Raw genomic sequence first — 27,853 nt, forward strand, 5'->3', positions numbered from 1 at the left:
CATGGTGGGCATCACGGTTATGTGCCAGCAACGGCCAGGCTAACGCTAGCACAAAAACCTATTGATCTCATTTTGGGAGCTGAACTCCTGTTTGTTTATTCAACCCAAAGACTAGAGGCATTATTGTCCCACCTCTGCTCTCCACGTCCCGATAGAGTGAAGACAATCTGCCTTTACACAAACAATAGCAGCGCTTGGGGCCTCGGGGGTGATAGCAGCTAGGCTAGCCAAACACAGGCACCAAAATTATAGATAAATATTACTGAGAAACCTGAGGCATTTAGCATCAACGCTAACAAAACTAAGGGAACGAAATTATAGAAAAATACTACTGAGACACCTGAGGCCTAGTGAGTATTAGCAGCTAGGCTAGCAAAACAAAGGCACCAGAATTAAAGACACACATTACTGAGAAACCTGAGGTATTTAGCATCCAGGCTGACAACATTAAAATAACAGAATTATGAAAAAAGGCTACTGAGAAAAAAAATATAGACAAACATTAGTAAGTCACTGAGAAAACTACATTTAGCAGCTAGGCTAAAAAAATAAAGGCAACACAGACAAAAACAATGAGGTACTCAGGACCTTATCAGTATAAGCAGCTAGGCTAGCAAAACTAAGGCAACAAAGTTATGGGCAAACAATATTGACCGTGCCTGAGGCCCCATAAGAATTAGCAGCTAGGCTAACAAAACTAAGGTAGTATAATTATAGACAAATATTATTGAGAAGCCTACATTTAACAGCTGGGCTAAAAAAAAACAATGGCAACACAGACAAAAGCACTAAGTACCCAAGAGCTGGCGAGTATTAGCTGCTAGGCTAGCAAAACTAAGGCAACAAAATTACAGACAAACAATATTGACAATGTCTGAGGCCTGTGAGAATTAGCAGCTAGGCTAAAAAACTAAGGTAGCTCAATTATAGACAAATATTAAGAGAAGCCTGTTTTTAAAGCTAGGCTAAAAATTAAACAATGGCAACAGTAATATGTTTCTATAATTTTGAGTTACTGAGGGGCCTGCATTTAGCAGCTAGGCTAAAAAACAAAGGCAACACAGACAAAAGCACTGAGGTACCCAATACCTTGTGAGTATTAGCATCTAGGCTAGCAAAACTATGGCAACAATATTATAGACAAATATTACTGAGAAACCTGAGGCATTTAGCATCCACGCTATCAAAATTAAGGGAAGCTAGGCAGCAAGGCTAAAAAACAAAGGCAACACAGACAAAAACATTGAGGTACCCAATGCCTTGTGAGTATTAGCATCTAGGCTAAAAAAATTAAGGCATTTTGTTAGCCTAGATGCTAATACTCACAAGGCATTGGGTACCTCAGTGTTTTTGTCTGTGTTGCCTTTGTTTTTTACATAGTTACAAGCAAACAATACTTACAGTGCCTGACACCCCATAAGAGTTAGCAGCTAGGCTAACCAAACTTAAGGTAGTACAATTATAGACAAATATTATTGAGAAGCCTGTTTTTAACAGCTAGGCTAAAAAACAAAGGCAACACAGACAAAAGCACTGAGGTACCCAAGACCTTGTAAGTATTAGCAGCTAGGCTAACAAAACTTAAGGTAGTACAATTATAGATAAATTACTGAGAAGCCTGCATTTAACAGCTATGCTAACAAAACAATGGCACCAACATTATAGACAAATACAACCAAATACAGTGCCTGAGGTCTTGTAAGTATTAGCAGCTAGGCTAACAATACAAGGGCAACAGAAATGTAGACAAATATTTTTTAAATGCCTGGGGCATTTAGGAGCTAGGCTAAGAAAGCTAACAAAACAAAGTTATACAAACAGAATTATATTCAAATACTACTGAGGCAGTTGAGGCTTTGTGGGTGGTAGCAGCTAGGCTATCAAAACAAAGGCAACACAATCATAGACAAATATTACTGTGAAGTCTCTATTTAGCAGCTAGGCTAACAAAACAAAGGGCACAGCATTATAGACAAATATTTTTGAGGAGGCTGAGGCCTTTAGCAGCTAGGCTAACAAAGTTAAGATGACAATTTACAGACAAACACCATCACGGTGATGTGCAGCAAAATTAACTATTAACCAATGCTAATCAAGATTAGCAACCAAGATCTTTCTGTCAGTAGCAGCTAGGCTAACCAAAGCAAAGCAAAGCAAAGCAAAGCGAGCATTGCAGACAAATATCAGACATCGGAGACCTTATAAATAGTAGCAACTTATGCTAACAAAGCTAATTCTACACAAACTACTATTAGAATGCTTGAGGCTTTGTGTAAGCATGTTTAAAAATCTAAGGTAATAAAAAAAAAATCGATACACCATACAGTATATACCATAAAGGTTCCTCAATCTTTATATGTAGCACCAGCTACAGCTATGCTAACACAACCAAGGCAGTTAGTAACAGACGGTATCAGGGTGTCCATGGCAGCTAGGATAGCAACATTTGTTTATAGCATAAAGGAGGTGCCTGAGGCCTTATGGGTCGCAGCACCTAACAAAGCTAAGTAAACAAAGTACAAATAAATATTAATCAAGGCACATGAGGCTGTGCATGCAGTATTAGTGAGGCTTATGTCCTGTAGGCAGCAGTGGCTAGACTAACAAAAGAAATATGACCAATGGCATAAATATTGCACCGAATCAGGCTTTTACCTCAGGTGCACTTGTCAAAAGTGGGGCATTTGTGGCATCACGTTGCTACGGCCAAGTGCTATCAGGTGTCAGACCTCCCTGGAGAAAGCAGGCCAGGTGTGGAGGGAGGCGAACGACACTGACAACTTTTGTTTCACTCTTTTCAGAGATCTGACCACTCTACCATCCCTGACCTGACAAGGCTGTTCCAACAAATACTACTATTAGCACCTGCTTGCATGCATTGGTATACACCGTTGGAAGCATAATATTTTGACCACCTCCCTGTTTCAGGACTTATTGTATGAAGAGCTAACAAGCCCTATTCCTTCCCCCTTCCCTTCCAGCCTAACAAGGATTTGGGACACCCCTACTATTTGTCGTGCACACGCAAAACAAAGGGGTAGAGGTAAGGGATGAAATGGGAAATGGGATTGGGCCATTGTCCTTTTTTTTTTTTTTTAATCTCCACTAATCATAAAGGACACTGTAGTTCTGTTCTTCAATGGTCAGGACATCACTGGACCAATACAGATGCCATTCTCAGGACTACAGTGACACTGGCCAACTCAGTATGATAAAAACACAAACTGTTGGTCAACAGATGAGGTAGAGCAGCTAGGTAGGACTGTCCAATAGAGTGGACACTCAGTGTTTAAAAACTCTAGCAGCACTGCTGTGTCTGATCCACTGGTACCAGCCCAATATACTCTAATACACCACCATCAACATGACAGTTTAGCGTATAACTGCAGTGCTGAAAATGATCCACCACCCAAGCAGAAGCAAGGAAGTGGTCATAACGGTATGCTTGATCGGTTTATGACCAAATATTTGCGGACACCTCTTCTTATAAATTCTTCATGCAGCTACTTTAAGTTGAAACCATTGCTGATGATACTAATGTGCAAATAAATGCACATGCACACACAGCTTATCTAGCCTCTGTAGAAAAGTACTGCCAATAGAATAGAACTATATGGAGCAGCTTACATTTTCTACAAAAACAACAACAAAAAAAGATAAAAATTATATATATATACACACATACCCATGATTCCGCAGGAGAAGAGGGCCGTTCCCTGGCTCATGGTTGACGGCTGGCGCTGTGGAAACAGACAGATAAATATGTCAAAAAGGGGAGGCATCGGTAAAAGGGACGAGGGTACCGGGTTAGGAAAATCGAGCCAGCCCCGCTACTCTACTCGTAGTTTGTACAGAATGAGACCGGAAACCCCAGGCTCCCACCCACCCAGTGTTCAAACAAACGCACAACCAGTGTGGCGAGGTCAGGCCAACCACAGTCATCTGTCAGCCTGTGGAAACTGGTGCAGGGAGAGCAGATGCGAGGCCTAGTGAAACGCTCGCTAGGCCTAGATGTGCTAGACTTGAACTGTTCGCTGAGAAAGCTACAATCTGGCCTCAGAACTGAGTTTAGGGGTAACCAGGAAATGTCTGCCTGGAGGAAAGTGTTTCCTTGTGTTACAAGAGCATGTTCTTAATAGGACTGGGCAATATATTTTAAATAACAATATATTTGCAATAATTTTAACCCATTAACATGTCTTTACCCATATACGGGCTCCAGTAAAAAGTTATTTACACTCAAAGCATTGAGGGCTTTGGAATCTCCTATAGAACACTTGGAGAAGCTGTCTGTTTTCTCTCTACTTCACTTAATAATTCCAGATTAGTAACAGGAATCAACACAAATTCTTCATAATTAAAAATAGACGTAGAAAATAGACAACCATAATGAAACGAAAGGTTTGGAGGTCATGAACTGTTTGATTTGTATTCAGGATTTGTATTGATTTCAAAATGTTCAGAAAAGTTCAGAAAAAGAGCCAATTTTATGATTTAATATTTATCATTATATTTTGACAGATGCAGCTTTACTTGACTTTTTATGTACTTTGTATTACAATTACAATTGCGATTTTCAGTAACAGTCCTTATCAAACATGAAACCTTTTTATTTAATGCTTGAATAGAAATCTTCAAGATTTAGAAGTGTAATGTCAGGCAGAAAAGTGACAAAAATCCTTGCCTGTTAAAGCAGCACTAGGTAGGATTTCCTTGATTTTTGATCTTTTTAAAGAAGTGAAATTACAGCTTGAAACTCAAATAGCGGTGCTCTCGTGTCTGTGCTGGGCTCCTCTGAACTCAAACCAGACTCAAATCAGACAGTTTTCCGAGGCAGCCGCAACCAACGCTCGCGAGAACTGCGACCTGCTTTCCGACCTTTAGTTCTAACAGTTCTACAAGGACTACTGGTTCATTCTTTACAAACTAACATACAGACACTCTGGCAGAATCTGGAAAGAGACTGAATATGTCTGTGAAAGCCGGAAAACGAGAAAGAGAAACTAACCCGCCTGAAACATTTTTACACTCTACAACTGTAGGAGGAGCCTACGAGCACAAAATCTCAATCCTACATAGTGGAGCTTTAAGGGAATAAACAAATAATATTATGCAATTCTGCCATCTGTGTACCAAAAAATTATGTTTACGGATCTGTTGGAGAAAATAGTTTTGTTTCTGGAGAGATGGCAATCAACATAATACAGTATCTTAACTGTATTTTTGGAGATTTCATAGTGAAGTTGTAATTCTTTAAGTGCAGTTTAAGTCAGCTAAAAAGCACAAAGATTGCAATTGTCATGTTCATTACAACAATAAAAAACTGTGATGCACAATTTTATATTTACCATCTAGTGTTTGTGAAACTATAAAGAAAATTTGTCATGGATTAATGCAAGCAAGGATTTTAGGATATAAATTCAGAATATAAGCCATTTATTCTGTAAAAATGATGACTGACTGATTCCCACTGGCCAAGCCAAAAGACAAGATGATTTCAAGTCACATGACGCCCTTACAGCAGCAGTATCAGCTATTAAAGCACAATCAGAGCGAACTTCAACAAAAACATCTTGTTTGCCAGTCCCGTGATGATGTGTAATGTAAACAAACGACCGTGACATCACTTCCTGTGAACTGAGACAACAATGCCTGTGGTTTTCCAGCTAGCTGAACTGGTGGAAAGTAAACTCTATTAGTTGTGTTCTGTAAACTGGGAAGGAATCCTTTGTCATATCATATCCGCTCATTCCGGGAAAACCGCCTCATTCACGGAGTCGGCATCGACAGGAAGTAATGGGGAAACGGCAACGTGCTCAGATACGCTATTGTCCCATTTCCAAAACAATCAATTAGAAAATCAACCCCATCTTACCAGCTCCAAGGTTGACTCTTTGGACGTTACATCATCGACACCCTTCTTTTTTTCCAGTGTTTTAGTGTGAATAATCACCATCGCAACACACATCTTCGCTGCAGCCCATTCCAGTACATGGAAGATCTAGCAGGGTCCATCTTCGCACTTGCAGTGCCGGCCGAGTCCAGTACACGCTCCCATTCACGCCAGGCCCCCTCGTTACTTCTGGAATGTTCCTCGGTCGCCCTCTCGACCCTGCAGACACAAAAGAAAGAGACGGGTCAGTCCTTGGCCTCCCACACCGTCGTAAAACAACAATACCAGCAGTGGACGGAGGAGACTGCAGCCCTGTCCAGCCAAGTCTGGAACTTTGTAAGTGGAACTTCTTGGGAATACTGAAGTGGACTTTGTGTCCAGCAGGACAGGAAAACTCGTGCACAATCTGGTGTTCCAGAGAGAGCACAATGCCTTATTTCCTACTGATCTCTTATTTAATTACTACGACACTTTCAAATAAGCTGTGTACAAACCTAAAACAACCTCGTCATTAAGGGTGTGCCATATCCTATTGTAATTTTGAGGTGATAAAATACTCCATATTGAGATATCCACATCAGAATATCAGTATGATTTTGATATATCATGATAGCATTATGAAACTATTATGTTTACCCTAAATAAAACTTGTCAGAACGCCACTAATTTCATTATATAGACCATATCAGCTCCCCCAGGTTGTCATCCACACCCATGCATAGCCTTTTATGCCCCTTCATACCAGCCATACTCAGGCAGTCATCCATACATAAATTATGTTAAATACACTATAAATATAATAATAAAAAAAAATCACTACTAAACTAAATACATCAGTCCAAAATATCTCATTATATAAAATGTAACTAAAAACTTGATGTTACTTACTGTTACTTAAATTTGATGAATCAAACCAATGACAATGAATTTGGCACTTACAAGCCAAAACATTGCAGCTACAAACGGAGCAGCAATGGAACTATTTGACCTCGCAAAGTGTTTATAACCAAACAGATCGTATTTTTTTCCATCCTCTTTAACTCAAAATCTTATAATATTGAATAATACACTCAAGGTTACATTATTATATTTTATAGCACTTGTTATATCTTAACTTATTTATAACTAATAAAAATACCTTCACTCAATGGATTTTTAAGTAGCAAGACCAGTTTGGGCAATTGTAGCAGTATTGGTTAGAAATATTGGACATATTGATACTGATAATACCGATATGCTTGTACATTCCTACTTTTCTCACTTTTTTCATCACTGCATAAAGTAAATAGCATAAATATATGTTTGTCTTGCTTTTCAAAGAAAACAATACTTCATTGTCCTGTATAATTGATTCAGTCTTTTCATTTATTTGACAGAACAGCGAAATGTATTATGTACATAATACACACAAAGATTAGACCTGAAAAATAGGTAAGGGTCTGCTCTAGTCTGCAGTTTAGTATTTTATATATGACAAACAGGTAGATACACATCTGGCAATCATGCTGCAGTCCATGCCCACTCTACAGCATGAAGCTAACAAAGGCACACTGTGCTCCTTAGAGCTCTGTACAGAAAAGCCTCAGAATCACATTATATAGAAAAATACATCTGCTGCAGCCCTAAATACACAAACCCTAATTAAGACTTAACTTTGTGACAATAACAGGCTTTATAACACTACAGAATATAACATAACTGACTTCTCCCCAAGAGACCTGGCAGGACAGTTCAACACCGAGCAAGAGAGGTCGGGTTCCTTCGTTACTTCATGGAGGACCTTCAGACTGAACTGGTGTCCAGAGGTTACAGTGCAGTGCTGTAATCTGCTCGTCCAGACAGGCTGAGAATAGCATTGACCTCGCGGTTATCAAAACATACAGCCCTTCCTTCAGCTTTAAGTGGCACGCCTCGCACTGTAAACCAGCTGATTGGAGCCACATGTACGACTACAGCCCTCGATACAATCACTCCATTCACCCACCCACTGCCAGAACTGTCAATCATCTCCCATCGCCCAATTACAATCCTGTAAAATCTAATCAGAAACCATTACTCAATACTGAGCTTAGATGTAATACAGTTACAGTAAAGTTCAGCCAAACTCAAATTACTTAATTTTTTCAGCTCCACTGATCATATAGGAGACTTTGTAGTTCTATAATTACAGACTGTAGTCCTGTGTCTCTGTTTCTCTGCATACTTTATTAATCCTCCTTCTTTTACCATATCACCCTAATTATTATTATCACATCAATGTACTACTTTTTTGCTGTTTTTAGCAATAGAAAAAATCTAATGGTTCTTATTTCCCATTATATATCTACTAGAGACTATATAGAGATATATCGAATAGAGATTATAACTGACCAGTATCATTTATTTTACTTTAATCCTGAATATATGTAGATATTTGGAGTGCATTATTAGTATCATGGCATTCTGGATTATTGACTTCTGTTACAAATCTGATTCTTAAAATGAGTATTTTTTAATATCGCAGTTAGGGGTGTGCCATTTCATATTGAATGCAATAAGAACATTTAATTTTCATTTTGTTGCAGTAGTGTGTTCCTAGAATAATTCAGAGTTTTATCATATCGCCAATAGTATCGTTATCACGAAAATACCAAGAAATATCGTGATACTATTTTAGTGCCATATCGCCCACCCCTAGTGAGCATTGTGAGGCTATGAGTGGATCAGAAACAGCAGTGCTGATTGAGCTTTTAAACACTTAAGCCCTATCCGGACGAGATTAGTTTTTCAGGGGGGCGTCTGTGCAAAAATATTTCACACCTCTGCTCAGTGATAAAACTCCTGCATCCAGACTGCAATTGAAAAAACAGGAGGACCAGAAGTTTTTTTTGGCTTTCTCGGTCAGATGTTAACGTGTTCAGTAGCTCCTCCATTTTCGCTATTGTGTTTACGTGGATCTCTGTGGAAACATGCGGCCAAAGTTCGATTTCGGTGCGTGGCAGTGGACAAATAGATATTTTATTAAACGCGAGGTGACAAAACTCAGAGATGTGCATCTGAACGGGATTAAAAATTACAGAAGGACCTCGGAGATCAGTGAAAAACAGTAGATAATTCTGCCTGTAATTTTTTTTAGAGGATGTCTGAGAAAAACACATACATCTTTGTTCCGGACGGAAATAAAATCACAGAGTGCCGCCAAAAATAGTGAAAACTACCCTAGGACCCCCTGAGAAACTAATCCCATCCGGATAGGGCTAAAGTGTCACTGCAGGTCTGAAAAGAGAGATCCAACAACAGCATCCTTCTAAAAGCATCCTGTGCATGCAATACAGTGTTTTAAAAGTTTGCTTGTTAAAAATAAAAAATATATACTTTTTTCTGAGATTCCATAATATATATCTACCAGAGTATAATTTATCTGACTAAAATAATTGAAAAATTAAGTGTATTATTAATATCACGTCTTCTTGAAGCACTGACTACTGGTGAACATTCCTGTATTTCTTAATAACACAATATATACTGCATATTTTTTTTTTTATGCAGTATATCAATAAATGAAGCAATACGATATATCTAATGTATCTGTTTGTCTGTTTCTCTTTCATTCTGTCTGCCTGCCTACGTGACAATTTAAAAGTTGGCATTTTCTCTTTATAAGAGTTGGAGGAAGTGATGGTATTTGGCCCCACCCACTGTTGCATGATGTCTATCAAAAATCAGAAGATGGTTTTAGGTAGAAGTGTGCCATATCATATCGTATGTGATAATGTCAGCAACATTTTTTTATATCGTGAATAATATTATCTTTTTTGCTGTTTTTAGCAAAAGAAAAATTCACACTTTTCTTATTTCTCAATAAATATCTACTAGTGACAGATTATATCAGGTTATATCTGCCCAGTATCATTTATTTTACTGCAGCACTGAATATATATGGAGATATGCAGAGTGCATTATTAGTATTGTGCAGTAGTGTATTCTTGAACAAAAAAAATATTCAGTGTTTTGTCATATCGTCAAGAGTATCGTTATCGCAAAAATACCATGAAATATTGTGATATTATTTCATGGCCATATCACCCACCCCTAGTTTTAGGACATCAAAAGGCATTATGCTGTTACAGAACAGAATCTTTTTTAACTCTTTTAATCATGCTTAATAGGAGTAGCAGCAAACTAACATTATAAGGGATTTTAAAGCATTATAAAGCATGTCTTTTGAATAGCTATGTTTCACTGCTTTTTTGTGTTGAGATGATCACGCTTGTCTGTATGTTTGATTTGAAACAGCAGAAGCGTCAGGAGTTGTAGACAGGCCCGTATGGATTCTCAGATGGATTTCCATTACTCTGAACAACAGCTGTCAGCAGAACACAGTAAACACGGTTCTGCCTTTAGTTTACTGAGAACAAACACCCTCAGGCAGAGTGGAGGAGCTTACAGATCAACACCATGCTGTAACATCTGCCAGACCACTCTCACAATACAAAAGGTAATACAAAGGGAAAATAAAAGTGGTTCTATGGATAAAAATTGGCTTTTTGTAACCCAAACTGGTTTCTTGTGGACCCAGATGTGGCTCTTCAATTAAAAAAATGGTTCTTTTCGAAATCAGGGAATAATCTTGTTTGAAAAACAGAAGAACCAACTTTGACTGCATGGAGAACAATGTGGAAACAAAAATGTGACAGAGCTGATTGGTTGATAACCAGATAAAGAGAGTTGCAATAGTCTAGACATGATGTGATAAAAGCATGAAAAACAATTTCCAGATCCTGAACAGTTAACATGAGTTCGAGCATGGCAAAAGGATTTCTTCTATTTAAAAAAAATACTTATGTGTAGAATCAAATGTGGTTCTACAATTACAAACATGCCTCTTTAGGGAAACAAAGTTGGTTCTTTGTATATTAACATGCTTTATTCTTGGGGAAAAAAATGTTTCAAACGAACACTGGTTCCAAAAAGAAGCATGTTTACAATGGAAGAAACCAGTTTTGGTTCCACAAAGAATCAAGATTGTGGCAGAATAAACAAATTCACCTAAACTGGTTGTTCTATCAAACAATGCTTTTTTTGTAGAACCAAAAGTGCTTCTTCTGACACAAACATGCTTCTTTTTGATACAAAAACTGGTTCTTCAATCACAAATATGCTTTATTTTAGAACAAAAATTGGTTCTTATATTAAACACATACTTTTTTTTAGGACAAAATGCTTTACTTTTGAACTAAATGTGGTTCTACAATTACAAAGTTGGTTATTGCTATATAAACATGCTTATTTTTGGAACAATTGAATAATTTGGGTCCACTTTTACTATAAAACTGGATAGTTTGGAGAACCCCAGCTGTTTCAGAACATAAGAAAGGGATGCGAACAGATTCGTCATTGGCGTTTCCTTTATTGGCAGTTTGATAGAGAACATGGAAGCCTGGTATAGTCGTAAAGAAAGAACAAGTGGAGGGAAAAAAAAGAAAAAGAAAAACTCCACATTCCCCCTCCAGTCATGGAGAACCAGGAACATTCCTGACCTGCTGGAGGGCATTTATACATCACTGATAATTCCCTAGTGCAGACCACCTAACCGGGCTGACCCGCCGCCACCGCCGGCCTTATTAACATCAAACAGCACTGACGTCTAACGCTCGTGTAAGAGAAAAACGCAATCTAGCCTACAAACCAATTACATAAACCAAATTTAGCAAAAAAATCTAATATACGCACTACACCACCCCCCCTCAACTCTAAACGTAGTTATTCAACTAAGATCTGTCTGGAAGATCACTTTTTTAGCTTTCCACTGGAGTTAAAAGAGCACAGGCTCTTTTTTTAGATAATTTGCCTTGGAAACTTACATCACACCCAGAAACGTATATTTAAAAAAAAAAATTACAAAGTCAATGTAAAAAGATGATGTTAAAAATAAAAGCTACAGGTAGACACTCTCACTGACTTTATGTTGTTTATTTGGGTTTAGTATTCTAATGTCATATAGAGTTAATATCAAGTAGACACTCTGACTGATCACTGACTTTATGTTTATTTGAGTTTAGTATTCTAATGTTATATAGAGTTAATTACAGGTAGACACTCTCATTGACCAATTACTTTATATTGTTAATTTGGGTTTAGTATTCTAATGTTATACAGAGTTAATTACAGGTAGACACTCTCACTGAACAATTACTTTATTATGTTTATTTGGGTTGAGAATTCTAAATGTTATATAGATATAGATTTAATTACAGGTAAAGACTCTCACTGATCACTGACTTTATATAAGATTTTAATACTAAACCCAAATAAACAGAGTTAATTATAGGTAGACTTTTTCACTGAACACTGACTATTATGTTTATTTGGGTTTAGTATTCTAATGTTATATAGAGTTAATTACAGGTAGACACTCTCACTGAACACTGACTTTATATAAGATTTGAATACTAAACCCAAGAGCTAATTATAGGTAGACTTTTTCACTGACCACTGACTTTGTTTATATGTTTATTTGGGTTAAGTATTCTAATGTTATATAGAGTTAATTACAGGTAAACAGTCTCACTAAACAATGACTCAATGAATGAACATATGTTTTAATCTTTTTATTTTTTTTGTTACACACAAATGACTGATGAAACTCTGATAAATATTGGACACTGTAAGATGTTTACAGCCTCAGCGTGGTGTGGAGAGGCCTGCTGACACGAACAATCGTCCAGAGAATTAAAGAAAGCAGTGTTTTGGAAACCCCTGGCAGGACGAGGCCCGCGGCGCTGAATGGAAACGTGTCGCTGTCGCTGTGAAAAACGAGCTGGCGCGGGCTGGCAGCTCTTTGGCAGAAGCGGGACTTTCTCATGCAGGAACGAGGTCGTTGGGTAAACACAGCAGGCTTTTCCTCGACACTCTGACCGTCTGCACCCAACCACACCAGAGCCGTGGGCAGCACAATGCTACGCTCGAGTTACAGCATCGACGCAGCACTACGCTGATGGTCCGGCCCAAAAAAAGCCTGAATCTGTTGCATTTTAATCTGAACAAACCAGTTTTAGACTGGATACACTATAAATAGCTCTGGAAAAAATATATAAGAGATCACTTAAAAATAAATAATGAGCTTCTTTTGATTTTACTAAATATTCCTCTGGAATATAATCAAGAGGAAGATGGATGATCACAAGCCATCAAACCAAACTGAACTGCTTGATTTTTTGCACCAGGAGTGCAGGCATAAAGTTATCCAAAAGCAGTGTGTAAGACTGGTGGAGAAGAAAACATGATGCCAAGATGCATGAAAACTGTGATTAAAAACCAGGGTTATTCAACCAAATATTGATTTCTGAAAACGTTATGAATATGAACTTGTTTTCTTTGCATTATTTAAGGTCTCAAAGCGCTGTATCTTTTTTGTTATGATAGCCATTTCCCATTTTCTGCAAATAAATGCTCTGGAATTTGGGAGAAATGTTGTCTGTAGTTTACAGATTCCACTAAAGAACCACTTTTAGTTCTACAAAGATTTTTTTTTGAGTGCAAGAAACCTTCTAAAGATTTAAAGGGACTTTTCTGTTTTGTAGAACAGCACCGGCAAAGAAAAACACACTACAAGATCCTTCTAGCTAACGCTAGCCAGTTAGCATAATGGTAGCTTAGTTGTGTGGAGCCTCACGCTGTCCTGCCTGGAGAAGCATGAGAACAGCACTCCTGGAGCTTCTGCTGCTGCTGCTCCTTGCAATATGAGTAACTATAGCCCTTTTAAATAAATGAATACTGTAGGGTGAAGGATAATATTAATGAACACTAAACTGAATTTATTTGTAAATTGGAGCACCAAAGAAAATTGTGCAAACCCAGAAAAAGAAGCAGTTCAGTGTGTGTGTGTGTGTGTGTAAACACCGTGGACCTCTACTTACTTTGCCTCACTCTGCCTCCAGCTTCATTATGTCACATGGGCACAGCTCGCAGTATGAAGAGCATTTTAATGTTTCTGTTATTGCAGCTCTTTCAATATGTTTATTGTAAAGCATTATTGTCAGGAGAAAGATATAAATACGATTTATCTTACAGCGCTACTGTACTGCAGTGTAACGCGAGGTGAAAGCAGCTGAAGGCTGATTAAACTGGGGCACAGCACTCACTGCTTTGCATCTCCAGCCAAAAACTGCTGAGCAACGGCTTCCCCCAAAACCACAGGCTGTTATCTGCCATCTCAGACTGGCACCCTCCACCAACGACACTCCGTTATCAGCTGAAGAGCACGAAGAGCCCGTCCGTCAGCTGGAGTCAAATTCACATCGGCTCTGTACCATTCAAATCTCCTCATTACAGCTTACTCCCTTCAAACTCCTTTCAGCTCCTGCTGTTCTCAGATACTCAGAAGCTCAACACTCGTCTCTTTAGTAACGAGTTACTACTGTCCTGCTGCTTCATATTCAATTAAGATAATAAAAAAGGATTTAATAAATATATACTGTGTATTTCGCTGTGTAAGGCGTGCTTAAAATCCTTAAATTTTCCCCCAAATCATCAGTGTGCCTTTCAATCCATTACGTCTTGTGTACGTATTTTACTGGTCAGGTTGTAAAAAGTGCAGAGTTATACAGGAGTTTTAGTTTATTTCTTCAGCACTGGGGCTGAAGTAGCATTAGCATTACCCGCTAACCGCTATTTCCTTGCTCAGAGCTCAGTATTATCCGCCTGTAGCCTGCTCTGCTTAACCCCTGATAGCACTGCTGAGGCAACAGTAGCATTATACGCTAGCCACGCTAACCATGTCCCTGCTTAGAGTTGAGTTTTTTCGGCCTGTGGCCTCCTCCTTATTCCGGCTAGCATTGCTGGAGCAGCATTAGCATTACCCATTAAGTGTGCTAGCTTTTTCACCGTTCAAAGCAGGAATATTGGACTGTAGTTTGCACATTTACCATGTTACAAGAAGCTATGTGGGACAAACCGCTAGGTAATATCACCCTGGCTTACTAAAACACTCAGGGTTACTCAGTGTAGCGTTAACGGGCGGCATTAGCCGCTAACCGCTAACAGTTAGCTGCTAATGCTAATGCTCCAGGCTTAATGCTGAAGAAATTCGGGTACCTAAGAGATCTGAACTCTGACTTGGCCACTCCAAAAGGAATTTTGTGTTTCTTAAGCCATTTTTTTTGTGGACTTGCTCCAGTGTTTTGAGTCATTGTCCTGTTGCATCACCCAACTTCTAGTTTCAGCTGACATACAGTGACTCTCATATTATCGGATATAAATGTTTGATACACTTGAAAATTCATCTTCCCCTTAATGACTGTAAGCTGGCTAGGCCTTGATGCAGCAAAGCAGGTACACATTTTGACATTTCCTCCACTGTGCTTTACAGTAGGGATGATGTTTTAGCTCTGTTTTAGCTCTGATGTGCAGTGGCTTTTTAATGGCAGATTTATTAGTAGCATTGTACAGTGTGCTCTTTCACAAACTTCAGGTGTGCACCAATGTTCTTTTTATAAGCTGAGGCTTTCTTTGTGGCGTCCTGCCATAGAAACCCTGCTTGTTCAAGGTTTTACAAACTGTATAGTCACAAACACAGATGTTAGCCTGTGCCAATGGCACCTTCAAATCTTTGTGTCTGTCACTCAGGGATGTTTCTTCACCTCATTGATGAGCAGGTGCTGTGCTCTTGGGGTAATATTGACTAGGTGCCCACTTCATGACAGAGCAGCCACAGTCCCAATTTGTCTCCATTTGTATTTTTTATTTTTTTGCCTTACTGTAGACTGTAGGTGATTTTCTAAAGTTTTGGAAATCACTTTGCAAACCTTTCAAGCTTCACCTAAATCAACTTTTTTTTTTTCTCAGAAAATCCGTGCACTAGTTAAACGCAACATAAACATATGACTGCGACATCAGCCCTCGAGTAAACATTCGCTCATCGCGGTTTCAAGATCAAAGAGTCACAGAGTTCAGGCGGTTCTGGCTGGCTCATCTGCTTTTTATCTGACGGCTCACGACGGACTGTCGCTGCTCGACTGCGCCCATTCCACTGCAGCACCAGCACTGCCAGATAGCGACTGCATGTTTACTGCAATTTATGTAAGCATGTGATTAAACAATCTGAGGTCAGATGATGATACTGGATCCTGCACTTTGCTCAGCAGATTCAACACCGAGCAGAAGAACCGTGTAGAACCACAGACTGGGTCAGACATAATACTGGTGTTTAATTCAGACTCGTAAAAACCTAAAAATAGAGCCAAAAACACAGCAGCTGCGATCTGAAGCCTGATCTGAGTCAGTACTTCAGTCCCTGTTTCTACAATAAATGTACAAAATATGTATTGGGACACTTGTTCATTCATCCTACGGTTTCTTCTGAAATCAAGGGTAATAAAAGCAATTTACTAGATTCTGGTCAGTATGTTAGACCAACTTCACCCCACCTCCACAACCCATTCTATCTAAAAGTATTAGATGGAGATCTATCACAGGCTTAGCATGATCAACACAGTTCCACTGCTCCACAGCTCAATGCTGGGGACTTTATACCCCTCTAGCACAAGCCTGACATAAGGCCAATAGGTTCATATTTGTTTTTATACCCCAGATAGTCCTATTCTATTGGCAGCACAAGACTATACAAGATGTTTGCATGCATTTGCACATCTATGTCAGCAACAGGTGCAACCTAAAGTATCTTAACGCATTCATCAGAAGGGGTGTCAACAAAAACCTTTGGATACAGAGGGATTGGACAATGAAACTGAAACACCGGTCATTTTAGTGTGGGAGGATTCATGGCTAAATTGGACCAGCCTGGTGGCCAGGGCAATGTCAGCATACCACCAAGAAGAACGAAACACATCCAACAGGATTAACTGTGGACGCAAGAGGAAGCTGTCTGAAAGGGATGTTTGGGTGAGAACCTGGATTGTATCCAAAAAAACATAAAACCACGGCTGCTCAAATCACGGCAGAATTCAATGCGCACCTCAACTCTCCTGTTTCCACCAGAAGTGTCCGCCGAGACAATAAATTATTGTGGTCTAAAACCAGGTGTTTTAGTTTCATTGTCCAACCCCTGTAAATAGAGTCAGAAACTGCATAATTCTGTCAATTAGACATTACTAAACCCCTCCACACAGCATGGGCGGACTGTGTATTGATTTAGGCCTGCAGTTACCATCATGCTAACTGGTGTACCTAAGCTTCCATTACTTGCTAGCTATGTTAGCATTACAACTTCAGTATAAAACTAAAATAGAAGCACCAAACATAGCCCTTTTTTTTCTTTTTTAGACAGCTTAGATTTTCAGACAAGTTACAAGAAGTTGAGGCAGACTATCGTCACTCGTTAAACAAAAGAAGACAAAAAAAGAAGTGGTATTGTGCCAAAATCATTATGGGTACAAAAGATCACTGATAACACTGGTGATTCCTCCTATCATTTAGTTATAAGCAGAAACAAGAGAAATCAGAGTAGAATCTTTCGGGCTTTTTCTGCTTCAGGATGCACCTGCATTCAGAGGGAGTCCGATTCTGGCAGGGAAGCAGAATTCAGCACAACACCTGGAAAGGCCACTTGCTGAAATGACGACCTTCAACAAAACAATTAGTGTGAAGTATGGTGAGCTTAACTAAACAATACAAATGAACTTTGGTTCAGGTGTGAAACAGTAAATGTCATATAATCTTAAGTGCAGTCTGAAGCTCAGTCTCAGACTTGTTTTAGTCTGTAACATGTGCAATGCTGGTTCTGTTGCCTACAGAAATTCAATAACGACTCTCAGTCAGTGAGAAAATGCTACATTTTTCCTGCTTCGTGCGAACACTAAAAGAAACCAGGCCTCACTTTTCGCCAACACAGCAGGTCCAACAACCCACGGCCCCCAGTTCACCGAGGACATGCCCTGCTGGAAAGGCTGGGCACAATGAGCAGGACAGTCCCTGGTCCGGAGCCCGGTGCTGCCTGGCACCTGAAACCTGCAGCACTGAGGGAGCTGACACTCAGCCCCGGGGTTCAAACCTCCGCCGTTACAGCCGTTGAGAGGAGCGCCAGTAAAGAATGTGCTCAAGCACTTCACCACAAGGAGGAATTCAGTCCTGCGGGGAACCAGAGCCAGCCTGCCTTATTCGTCCCAAGGCCAGGACTGTGTTGCTGTCTGAGACCTGCTTCACTGCTACATGTAAAACTGTAAAAATTATAACATATAACTATAAGAAAATAAAACCTGCATATATTAGGGCTGAGTATTGGTCGATACAATTTGTTTTACAGTGCAGGAACGATGATTCGATTTACTGCAAGCAAGACAATATATTACCGTATTTTACGGACTATAAGGCACACCGGAATTTATCTATTTTCATACATAAGGTGCATTGAATTATAAGACGCATTTTAAGTGACAATAGTAAGAAGAGGTGTTGCCATGTTTTCTAATTTTTGCAGGTCTCTCCGCTAACAAAACTGTAATAAAAAAAATAAATAAATAAATTTTAAAAAACGAGCGCTGTATGTTAATCTACACAGATTTCTCTTCTGAAAACTGCTTCTTTGGATGAGTAAAATGCTTTCGTTTACTTCCAGTAAGCTTATATTTCCAGTATTTTAGAACGGTTAGCAGTAGCAATAGCGCAAAACTTAGAAAGCCTGAGTGTTCTGGTAACCCAGGGCGCTAACAGCTAGTAGTTTGTCCCACGTAGCATAATTTAACACTGTAAACAAGCAGACTACAGTCCAATATACTCACCTCTGAACAGCGAAAGGGCTAGCGCTTTGGTTAGCAGCTAATGCTAATACTGCTCATGCCTAAAATTCACTGCAAGAAGCTTAACAGCTTCTTATAAATTGGTAACTGTAAAATTTATACATAAGGGGCACCGGAATATGTTGTTTTTTGGGGAAAATTAAAGGATTTTAAATGCACCTTATAGTGTGATAAAATACGGTACCTAATTTCGTAATAAGTTTTGAAGTTTTGACAGTTCCACTAAAGCTGGAGGAAATGCAAGTTCTTATAAGCCACGGTTCTTATAAGCATGAACGGAACTGGATCAAAAAGCAGAGTTTTTTTTGGTGGAAACGCGCTAAAAATTAACCACTGTTCTTAGAATGCTAAGTTAAGGTTGTTTTGCCATAGTGCTAACAACCAGGCTTAGCATGGTCAAAGACGCATCATTGCTAACAGACACACCATTCGGCCTCAGCAAGGGTTAGACTCAGTGCTAACAGCCAGGCTGGGCAGAGTTTGTAGCAGCTTCTTAGCATTTGTCTGTTTAGATATCAATTTCAAATTAAAAGCATCTGTGTCATTTTATAAAATTCTCTAGTAGCAGAAATCATTTCTCAGCAGCAAGCCATGGCTATAATACGTACATAGAAAAAAAACGGTAACATCTTACACAAAAATGATTAAATCTTTCTAAAACTACTTGGAAAGATTAAAGGAGTAGTTTAAAAAAAAACTCGTTTATGCACTGGCCTTGTTTACACTTGGAATCAGATCAGTGTGTGAGGTCTGATGTTAGGGGGAGGTTTGAGAAGCTTGGCTTCACTTTAGAAGAGATTAGAGGAGGACGGTTAAGGATTTTCTATGGCTGCAGTCTCAGCAGTTTTTTGCTGAAGGTCAGAGGAGGAGCTGATTGCTGGTGGAGATGGAGATGTTGGTGCTGTGCAGTTAGAAAAGGCAGGTAATGGAGCGTGACTGTACACTCTACAAAATAAAGGTCCTACAATAGGGGCAGACATGGAAGATGGCAGAGAGTTGATTTTCAAAAATATATATATTTGTATATATAATATCTGAGCTTCTCAGCATTTTGTCTCTCTTATACCACCATTAACCTGAACGGAAGTGTGATGTTAGCGCGAGGTGGAGCTAAGAAAAGGAAAAAAGAAAAAGAAAATCCGAATACCAAAATTAAAAACCGAATACCTACTCAACGAACAAATATCCGAATACCCGAATATTCAGGTCCAGCTCTAGCTAGAACAGAGCAGAAAATACAAAGAATCATCTGTGGATCAGTTTTTAAATAGATCATAACAAATCCATTACAATATCCAATACAATGAATCAGATCAGGATTTCCAAAGCTAAAGATGTTTGTCTTTAAATGTTAATAATGCCTTATGCATCATGCAAAACAGAACAGTTCTCAAATTTACTGTAAAGCATGTTCTTTGATTGGTAACAAAACTTTTTGGTACTACAAAATGTTTTATCAATTTATGCACAGATCTTTACACACAACCAAATGATTCTTTGCAGCAGGATGCTGTAGTTCACTCTTGCCATGCAGAGGTATGGTTTTTACTTAGTAGTTTACTTGACACAGATTTTACATGAACATGAGGAGCTATCCCAGTAAAAGCACACAGTTTAGAGGTCTTTAACAGCTCAGTTTTTGGAATAGTGTTCCGAACACAACCAAGCAAAGCAATATTGCAGATCCCTCTAGGCCTTAAAGAAATTTAGTCTTTTCGATCGAGCCTCGAGCTCTGCTCATCAATCTCACATTAGCCCTTCATATGTTCTTTAATAAAAACAGCACTTATATTATATTATATTTGTTATATTTCTCTGTAATGCTGGCCCAGGTGGGCTTAGTCTGAACTTTCAAAGCTCATAATTATTTTTAGCACGTATACAGCTCTGGAAAAAATTAAGAGACCACTTCAGTTTCTGAATCAGTTTCTCTGATTTTGCCATTTATACAGACGAACTTACTTCTAAATTCCAAATAAAAATATTGTGTCATTTAGAGCATTTATTTGCAAAAAATGAGAAATGGCTGAAATGACAAAAAAATTGCAGAGCTTTCAGACCTCAAATAATACAAAGAAAACAAAGTTTTAAGAGTTCAGAAATCAATATTTGGTGGAATAACCCTGTTTTGTTTTGTCACAGTTTTCATGCATTTTGGCATGTTCTCCCCCACCAGTCTTACATACTGCTTTTTAAATAAATTTATGCCATTCCTGGTACAAAAATTTAGGCAGTTCACAGTTCGGTTTGATAGCTTGAGATTATCCATCTTTTTCTTAATTATATTCCAAAATAATTCAATTTGGTAAAATCAGAAAAGCTCATCATTTTTAAGTGGTGTCTTCGGTGATCTTTTTTCAGAGCTGTATTTGAATCTGAGTATGAAGGCTTTTAGCAAGGGTTTTCCAAGAACACTCCCTTGCCCAATCACAAGATTTATCACCTATCGCACATTTATAGAACCAGCTGCTATGCCTGCGACCAACTAGTATATAGGTTCTACAGAACAAGCTGCAACATCTGTGGGAAAAAGTACCACAGGATTCCATTTTGTATCCAGAGTAAAGGATCTCAACCTGGTGCTAGTGTACTAAAGCCTTTTTTTTTCTTCAATTTTAAGGTTTTCCCCAATAAACTTATCCTTGGACATATAAAGCTTCATTCCTTAAGAACTATCAACATCTTGCTGTTGTACGTTTTTTGTCAATGAATAAAAATAATCCAGGATATCTGCCTTCAATCCTTGCTGAGGCACCCTCTCAACACATTGAACTTCAATGCAAGACCCAAGAGAAACAGAAAAACCTTTTATTAGAGAAGAGAGAGACTACAACCCTCCATTAGGCTCTATTCAGAGTCCGGGTTGGTTAATAGCGAGAGTTTCATAGCCGGGAGGTTGCATCAAATCAATTAGTCATAGGCCTTCTCTCCAAGCTGCAGCCTCCAGCGCCAAACCAAACCCCAGAATTACCGAGCGGGAGGGGAGGGGGGGGCGGTGCCGGTGTTTTTAGGAGGTCAGCAGAGAACGTCACTTTTTTTTTTAAACAGTGGAACGAAGCCATAAATCCTGGGACAACACCTACGGAGCCCCCGTAGCCAACTACATTTAAAAACTTCAACTTTACAACCCCGTCACGCCAGCCTGGCAGTGGACGCCAGTCCTTCGAGGGAGTCTGCAGTGTTTGAGAGTGTGTGAAAGCGACCGCTGGCAGATGTGCCAAACTGATCTGGTTCTGCTTGCACACAATACCCGGGGCAAAGTAGCGAGCGGTGTGGAAGGGGGGGGGGGGGGGTGTGTAGAGGGTGCACGGCGCCCGGGCACGGTTTCATAAGCACACAGCTGCCCCATCACTTACCATAAACACAAAAGCCCTGCGAGCCTGAGCATCCCAGAGCGGGGGGCCTGAGACCCCCTATTCTTTATGGGGGGGCAGGCAAGAGAGAGAGAATGCCTTTTAATTAACAGCTCCCCACATTCACCCAGCCCACATACCTGCACCTGGAGGAACCGGGTCAGCACCTAGAACTCCAGTACAATACTCTTCCATCAACCTTAGATTGGAACTGTAATACTATTGGTTAGCTATATGATTCAATTCATCAACTCAGTTCGGTTATTAGTACTAGAGCTGTGCAATAAGCTAAACTTTAATGTATTGTGATGAATATACTTAAAGTACATTAAATTTAAGGAAGTCATCAGTGATCAAAGAACACAGACCCAACTGTACTACTCATCAGATTAGTCAACTACCAAAATGATCATAAGCTGCAGCCCTAGTATCTGTATATCAGTTTTAAATGCTCCTGCTGTTGTGATATATGTAATAGACAGTATTTATCATCAACAAGTCTTTTAATATTGTGATATAATATTATATTTAAACCATATCACCCAGCTCTGTTAGAGCGTAATTACCTAAATTTCAGTTCCAGGGAGTACAGGCGCATCTAACAAAGTAAAATATTATTTAAAAGTTTTACTCAATTTAAAAAGTGAATCTAATATATTATATCAATTTAATTATTAGCTTAGCGCTACTCAGAGGTGAGTATTATCAGCGTGTTGCCTGCTTCTAACCCCAGTTGGCACTGCTGGAGCAGCATTAGCATAACCAGCTAACCGCGCTATGTACTAGCTCTTGCATCGTTCAGAGGCGAGTATATCGGACTGTAGCTTAAGTGTTTACTGTGTTAAAATAAGCTACGTGGGACAAACTGCAAGCTAATATCGCCCTGGCTTGGCTTACCAGAACACTCAGGACTCTTCAGTGTAGCGCTGCGGCTAGCACTAGCGCTTAGCTGCTAATGCTAATGCTGCTGCCTTAGTGGAGATCTGGAAATTTAAGCTTACTGTTAATAAATGGAAGTTTTTACTCAGCCAAATAAACAGTTTTCAGGAGAGAAATCAAGGTAGATTAACATCCAGCGCTCGATTGACTTTGAAAGAAAATGTTTTTTTTTTAGTTTACAGAATTACAGTTTTGTTTACTTAGCTTAGCTTTACTTAACTTAGTTAGCCCCACCACCAACAACCAGCGGTGAGACCTGCTAAATTGGAAGGAAAACATGGTGACACCCCTGTTCCTAACTAGTGTCACATAATGCGTCTTATAATCCAGAAAATAGACGTTTATTGATAGTGCACCTTATAATGCAGTGCGCCTTATAGAGAAATAATTATGTTACACACTTTGCTGACATTGAACTTGATGCAACACAGTGGACCTAAGATGCACCTGTAATTTGCTTTATTATGCCATTATACCATCTTAAATTACAATAATATATGAGTACAGGCACAGTACATGCATGTTCCTCTATAGGAAACTGTTGTGAAGCCTCAGATGTCGGATGGAATTATCTCTTGTTACATCAGATGGACTGGTGCTGTCTAACTGAAGAGTAAATCTGTCTTCAGTTAATGAGAACTGCACTAGCCGTCAGTTTCATTAAACAGCTGTGAGGTGAACGCGCTCGGTGGGAATTTACACATTTCCTCTTGTTGGCACTGCAAAGTCACGCAAAGTGACAGACGCGGTGAGAGAAAAACAACGCATCAAAGCTCTTCCAAATGTGGCAGCAATTTAAATGTCTGGTCTAATTAGGGTCGTATTCACTCTGCAGGCCTGGAGATGATGAGCTTATTACAGTCCAAGTTTAAAACCTGCTTTAAAACACTAAATAAGATGAACTGTAATAAATAAACACTGATTAAACTAATACTAATTAAATCAGCACAAATTAGTAGCTTATTTGTCTTGCTTGATCAATAAAGAGTCATTGTGTTCTCACACCTGAAAGTCTGTTCCACAGTGGGCATGAAATTCATTTTGTACATTTAGTCCTATTAATTTCGGTTTTAGACTGCAGTTTATTGACTGTGCTCATTAAAAAAAACTTTCTATTACCAGTAATCATCACCTGCATGGGCAGAGTCTCCCTTACTTGACACTGATTGGCTTGTAAAAGGGTGTGCATCAGTTGGTGTCTAAATCAGGATTTATTTAACAAACAAACATTTAATAAATCTAATAAAATTATTTGTGGTTTTACAAATCAAGTGTTACGCAGATAAAATTATGTATAATATATTCACAGTTTTTAGAGTACATCTATTTTTTTTTTGTAGTCCAGCGGCAGTGCTGTATATCCCAGACAAGCTGCTTTTTTATTTTTTTTCTAATGTTAAGCTAAACGAAAGACATTGCCCTGTGGGTTAGCCCATTTTTCTGTACCAGTTTTTTCAGTTTCCAAGAGTTTCTTTTTACATATGTAGGAAATAAGACTCACTGCTCTCTGGCTTCATCTGTAATTTGTCTAAAGAAAATACTTATATTTTTAATGACAGAAATCTTTGTGTTTATGTGTCTTTTACTAATTCTACAATATTTTTCGCACTATATGGTGCAATAAACATCTATTTTTTGGTCCATTTTCATACATTTAAAAAAAAGGTACATTTTATGCGACACTAGTAACTAGTAGTAGAAACAGGGGTTTCACCCTGCTTTCCTTCTAAATTTAGCACCTATAAAGCTAAGATAAGAAAACAAAACTGTACTTCTTGAAAATAAACTAAAAAACATTTCAGAAGAGTCAGACAAGTCAAAAGAGCACTGAATGTTAATCTACACAGATTTCTCTCCTGAAATCTGTTTATTTGGGTGAGTAAAGCACTTTACGTTTATTTACAGTGAGCTTAGATTTACAGATTTCCACTAAAGCTAGAGCATTAGCATTAGCGGCTAACTGCTAGTGAGGAACCCTGAGAGTTCTGGTAATCCAGGGTGATATTAGCTAGCGGTTCATTTTAACATGATAAACTTGCAGACTACAGTCCAACATACTCACCTGTGAACAGCAAAAGAGCTAGTGCTGTGGTTAGTGGCTAATGCTACTGCTGCTCTAGCAGTGCTAGCTGGGGTTAGCAGCAGGGTACAGGCCGATAATACTCCCCTCTGAACAGCCAAAAAAGCTAGCGCTCAGCACGGTTAGCGGCTAATGCTAATACTGCTTAAGCAGTGTTAACTGGGGTTAGCAGAAAGGTACAGGTTTATACTATTTACCTCTGAACGGCCAACAGCTAGCGCTTCATGCGGTTAGCAGCTAATGCTAATACTCCTGGAGAACTAAACTGAAACTCCTGTATAATGCTGTACTTCAGTGGAGTGACTTTACTGCTCCTTACAACTTGACTGGTAATTCAGTTAAATTCATACATATGGTGCATCGGATTATGAGGCGCCCTAACAATTTTTGGAAAAATGAAAGAATTTTAAGTGTGCCTTATAGTGCGAAAAATACAGTAGTTGAAAGTGTGAATGTGCTGCGTATAAGTGTGTAAATGCTGCAGTAGAGAGTACAGTAGCTCAATCAGTCACTCAATCAATCAACCATTTTTGCTTTACTGCAGATACATTTTGTGTAAATTTGACAGTCATTTTTTTGCTTCAATTTATATTTGTTTCCATTGCCACCATACCACCAGGTATAAGTTGTTAACCAAGAACTTTCACCACTCATTTTTTAACAATAAATAATGTTTAGTCCTTTTTGTTTCTTTAAAAGCCATGGGACATTTGTTTGATTTTAGTTTAAATCACTGGACTTGAAGAGCTTAAATGGCCAAAACTTTTAAATGTTCTAAAAAAATTGAATCTCCTCCAGTCCTTAATCAGTGGGCACAGGAAGCTGCGGGCAGAAAATTGCCCACAGGATGCTCTTGGTGGACTATATTCTCAGTCCAGCACTGACAATGCGGCGTTTAAAACTCCAGCAGCACTGCTGTTTCTAATCCACGTGTACTAGCACAACACACACTACTAAAACATTAATCCACCACCATGCCAGTGTCACTGCAGTGCTGAGAATGCTGGACCCACCACTCAAATAACAGCTGCTCTCTATGGTCCTTATCATTGAATAGCAGGGTAAAAGCATGAAAATAAAGTACTCAGAGAAACATACAGATCCGCTACCATATGTAATTATGCAACTACAATGTCTCCTATATGCTCAATGTAGCTGAAAAAATGGATAATGGGTGTAGAAACAAGGAGGTGGCCATGATGTTATGCTTGATCAGTGTAACATAGTATGTCACTCTGTCAGAGTGATGAGAAATTTGGAGCCTAAAGTGTGCGAGAGCATTTGTGAACACACCCAAAAGCGACACTTCCACTTTTGTGAGTCTGTACTCGTGCTCCTGAGAGAGATGACGGATCTGGAAAAGCAGAAGTGTCTCCTCTGGTGGCTGTGGATGATCACCCTCACTGCAAATGAGGCAATAAAACTGGCTCTGCTGACCATGTGACCCAATATAGGAACTTCCACTGTGGGTGGGGATGTTAAGGGGGGGGGGGGGGGGGGGGGGGGGTTAAACAGATTAAGTGACCTAGTTAATGGTAAAACGAGCGCTATAAAACAATGGAGCCGTGTGCGGCAGCACGAGGCCTCCCAAAGCATCCAAAGTACAAAGGCCTGTACAGTCGATCAGAAACTTAATAAGACCTGCTCAACCATGTGTGAACGTCTGATAACCCACTCTGTCTGGAGCGCTCGCCGCTTTTTAATCTGTACAATACAGCGCGTGGGGGGCGGGGCTTAAACAAGTTGACATAATGAGAAATATTGAGCTTCTGCACTTACTATACACCACCCAGATAACACCATGATACCACCCCGATACCACCCAGAAGTAAGTCTACAATTGTAAAGGATGAGGAATAACTTAATTATTAATACTAAGGGGGTTTATTAAACACCTTAATATTACTAATAATCAGATATATTTCAAATGAAAAGAACAGTGATCTGTCTCTGACCAAATACAGTGAACCATATCCTCATCCTACTGTTAAAATTCAAATGTTCTGCTTTCACTTCATACAGCACCAGTTAGACCTGTAACAGTTACTGTTTAAATGAACCATACACAGTATTGTCCCAGGAAAATGACAATAAACAAAATTAATGTCATTTAATGCCACTGATTGAGAATATATACACATATGCATACACTAGGGCTGGGCAATATTGTTTAAAAAAAAAAAAAAGAAACCTTGAGATTCTTCAAACATATGAGCGAATCTCGATAACGATTTTTAGTTCTAAAATAACATCAGTTTTTTATTTGTAAACATGCAGCTTTGTTTAATTTCTCTTACATTTAATATTTCTTATTTATTTATTTATTTATTTTTTACAAATAGTAAGCAGCCCTTCAACCTTACACGCAGCTTTTACAAAAAAAAAAAAAAAAAAAACAGTGTAAAAACATAACCTCCTTATATTTAAGTTAATAAAAAGGGTAAAGTAAATGAAAATCACTGCTACATAAGAGTTGTCCTTTACAGGTTTCTTTACAGAGACCTTTACAGAAGCAAACGTCTTCTATATGTACAGATGTACAATTTCCATTATCCCAAATTAATTTAATTAAACTCCCAGCCCTAATATATTCACTACATATTAATCCCACAGGGGGATTTGAATAATTAGAAAAATTATGCTCATACAAAAAAATAAAAACACACTTTTTTAAAATAAGGAGTGATGGATCCAATTATTTTTACGATATAAAGAAGTGTTTTGCCACAAAACATCGGTTTGTCTCGTATTTGAACAGATGTCTATGTATCACCAGAGCTGATAATGCAATTATCGCAACAGACCTAGTACCAGTCAAAATTTTGGACACCCCTTCTCATTCAGTGGATTTTGT

The 27,853-nt window shown here is 38.9% G+C and overlaps 1 protein-coding gene across 1 annotated transcript in view; it reads right to left on the reverse strand.

Annotated features, from left to right (window-relative positions):
- fam53b (family with sequence similarity 53 member B) overlaps nt 1-27,853 on the reverse strand; it is a 52,461-nt gene that overhangs the window by 16,179 nt on the left and 8,429 nt on the right. The window contains exons 2-3 of the mRNA XM_007238990.4: nt 5,876-6,112; nt 3,686-3,740 (exon numbers count right to left, since the gene is read on the reverse strand). Of these exons, the coding sequence (XP_007239052.3) occupies nt 3,686-3,740; nt 5,876-5,968 (148 nt within the window). The 5' untranslated portion in view covers nt 5,969-6,112. The remainder of the gene's footprint in view (nt 1-3,685; nt 3,741-5,875; nt 6,113-27,853) is intronic.

The sequence above is a fragment of the Astyanax mexicanus genome, chromosome 15 (assembly GCF_023375975.1).
Source record: "Astyanax mexicanus isolate ESR-SI-001 chromosome 15, AstMex3_surface, whole genome shotgun sequence".
Taxonomy (NCBI): Eukaryota; Metazoa; Chordata; class Actinopteri; order Characiformes; family Acestrorhamphidae; genus Astyanax; species Astyanax mexicanus.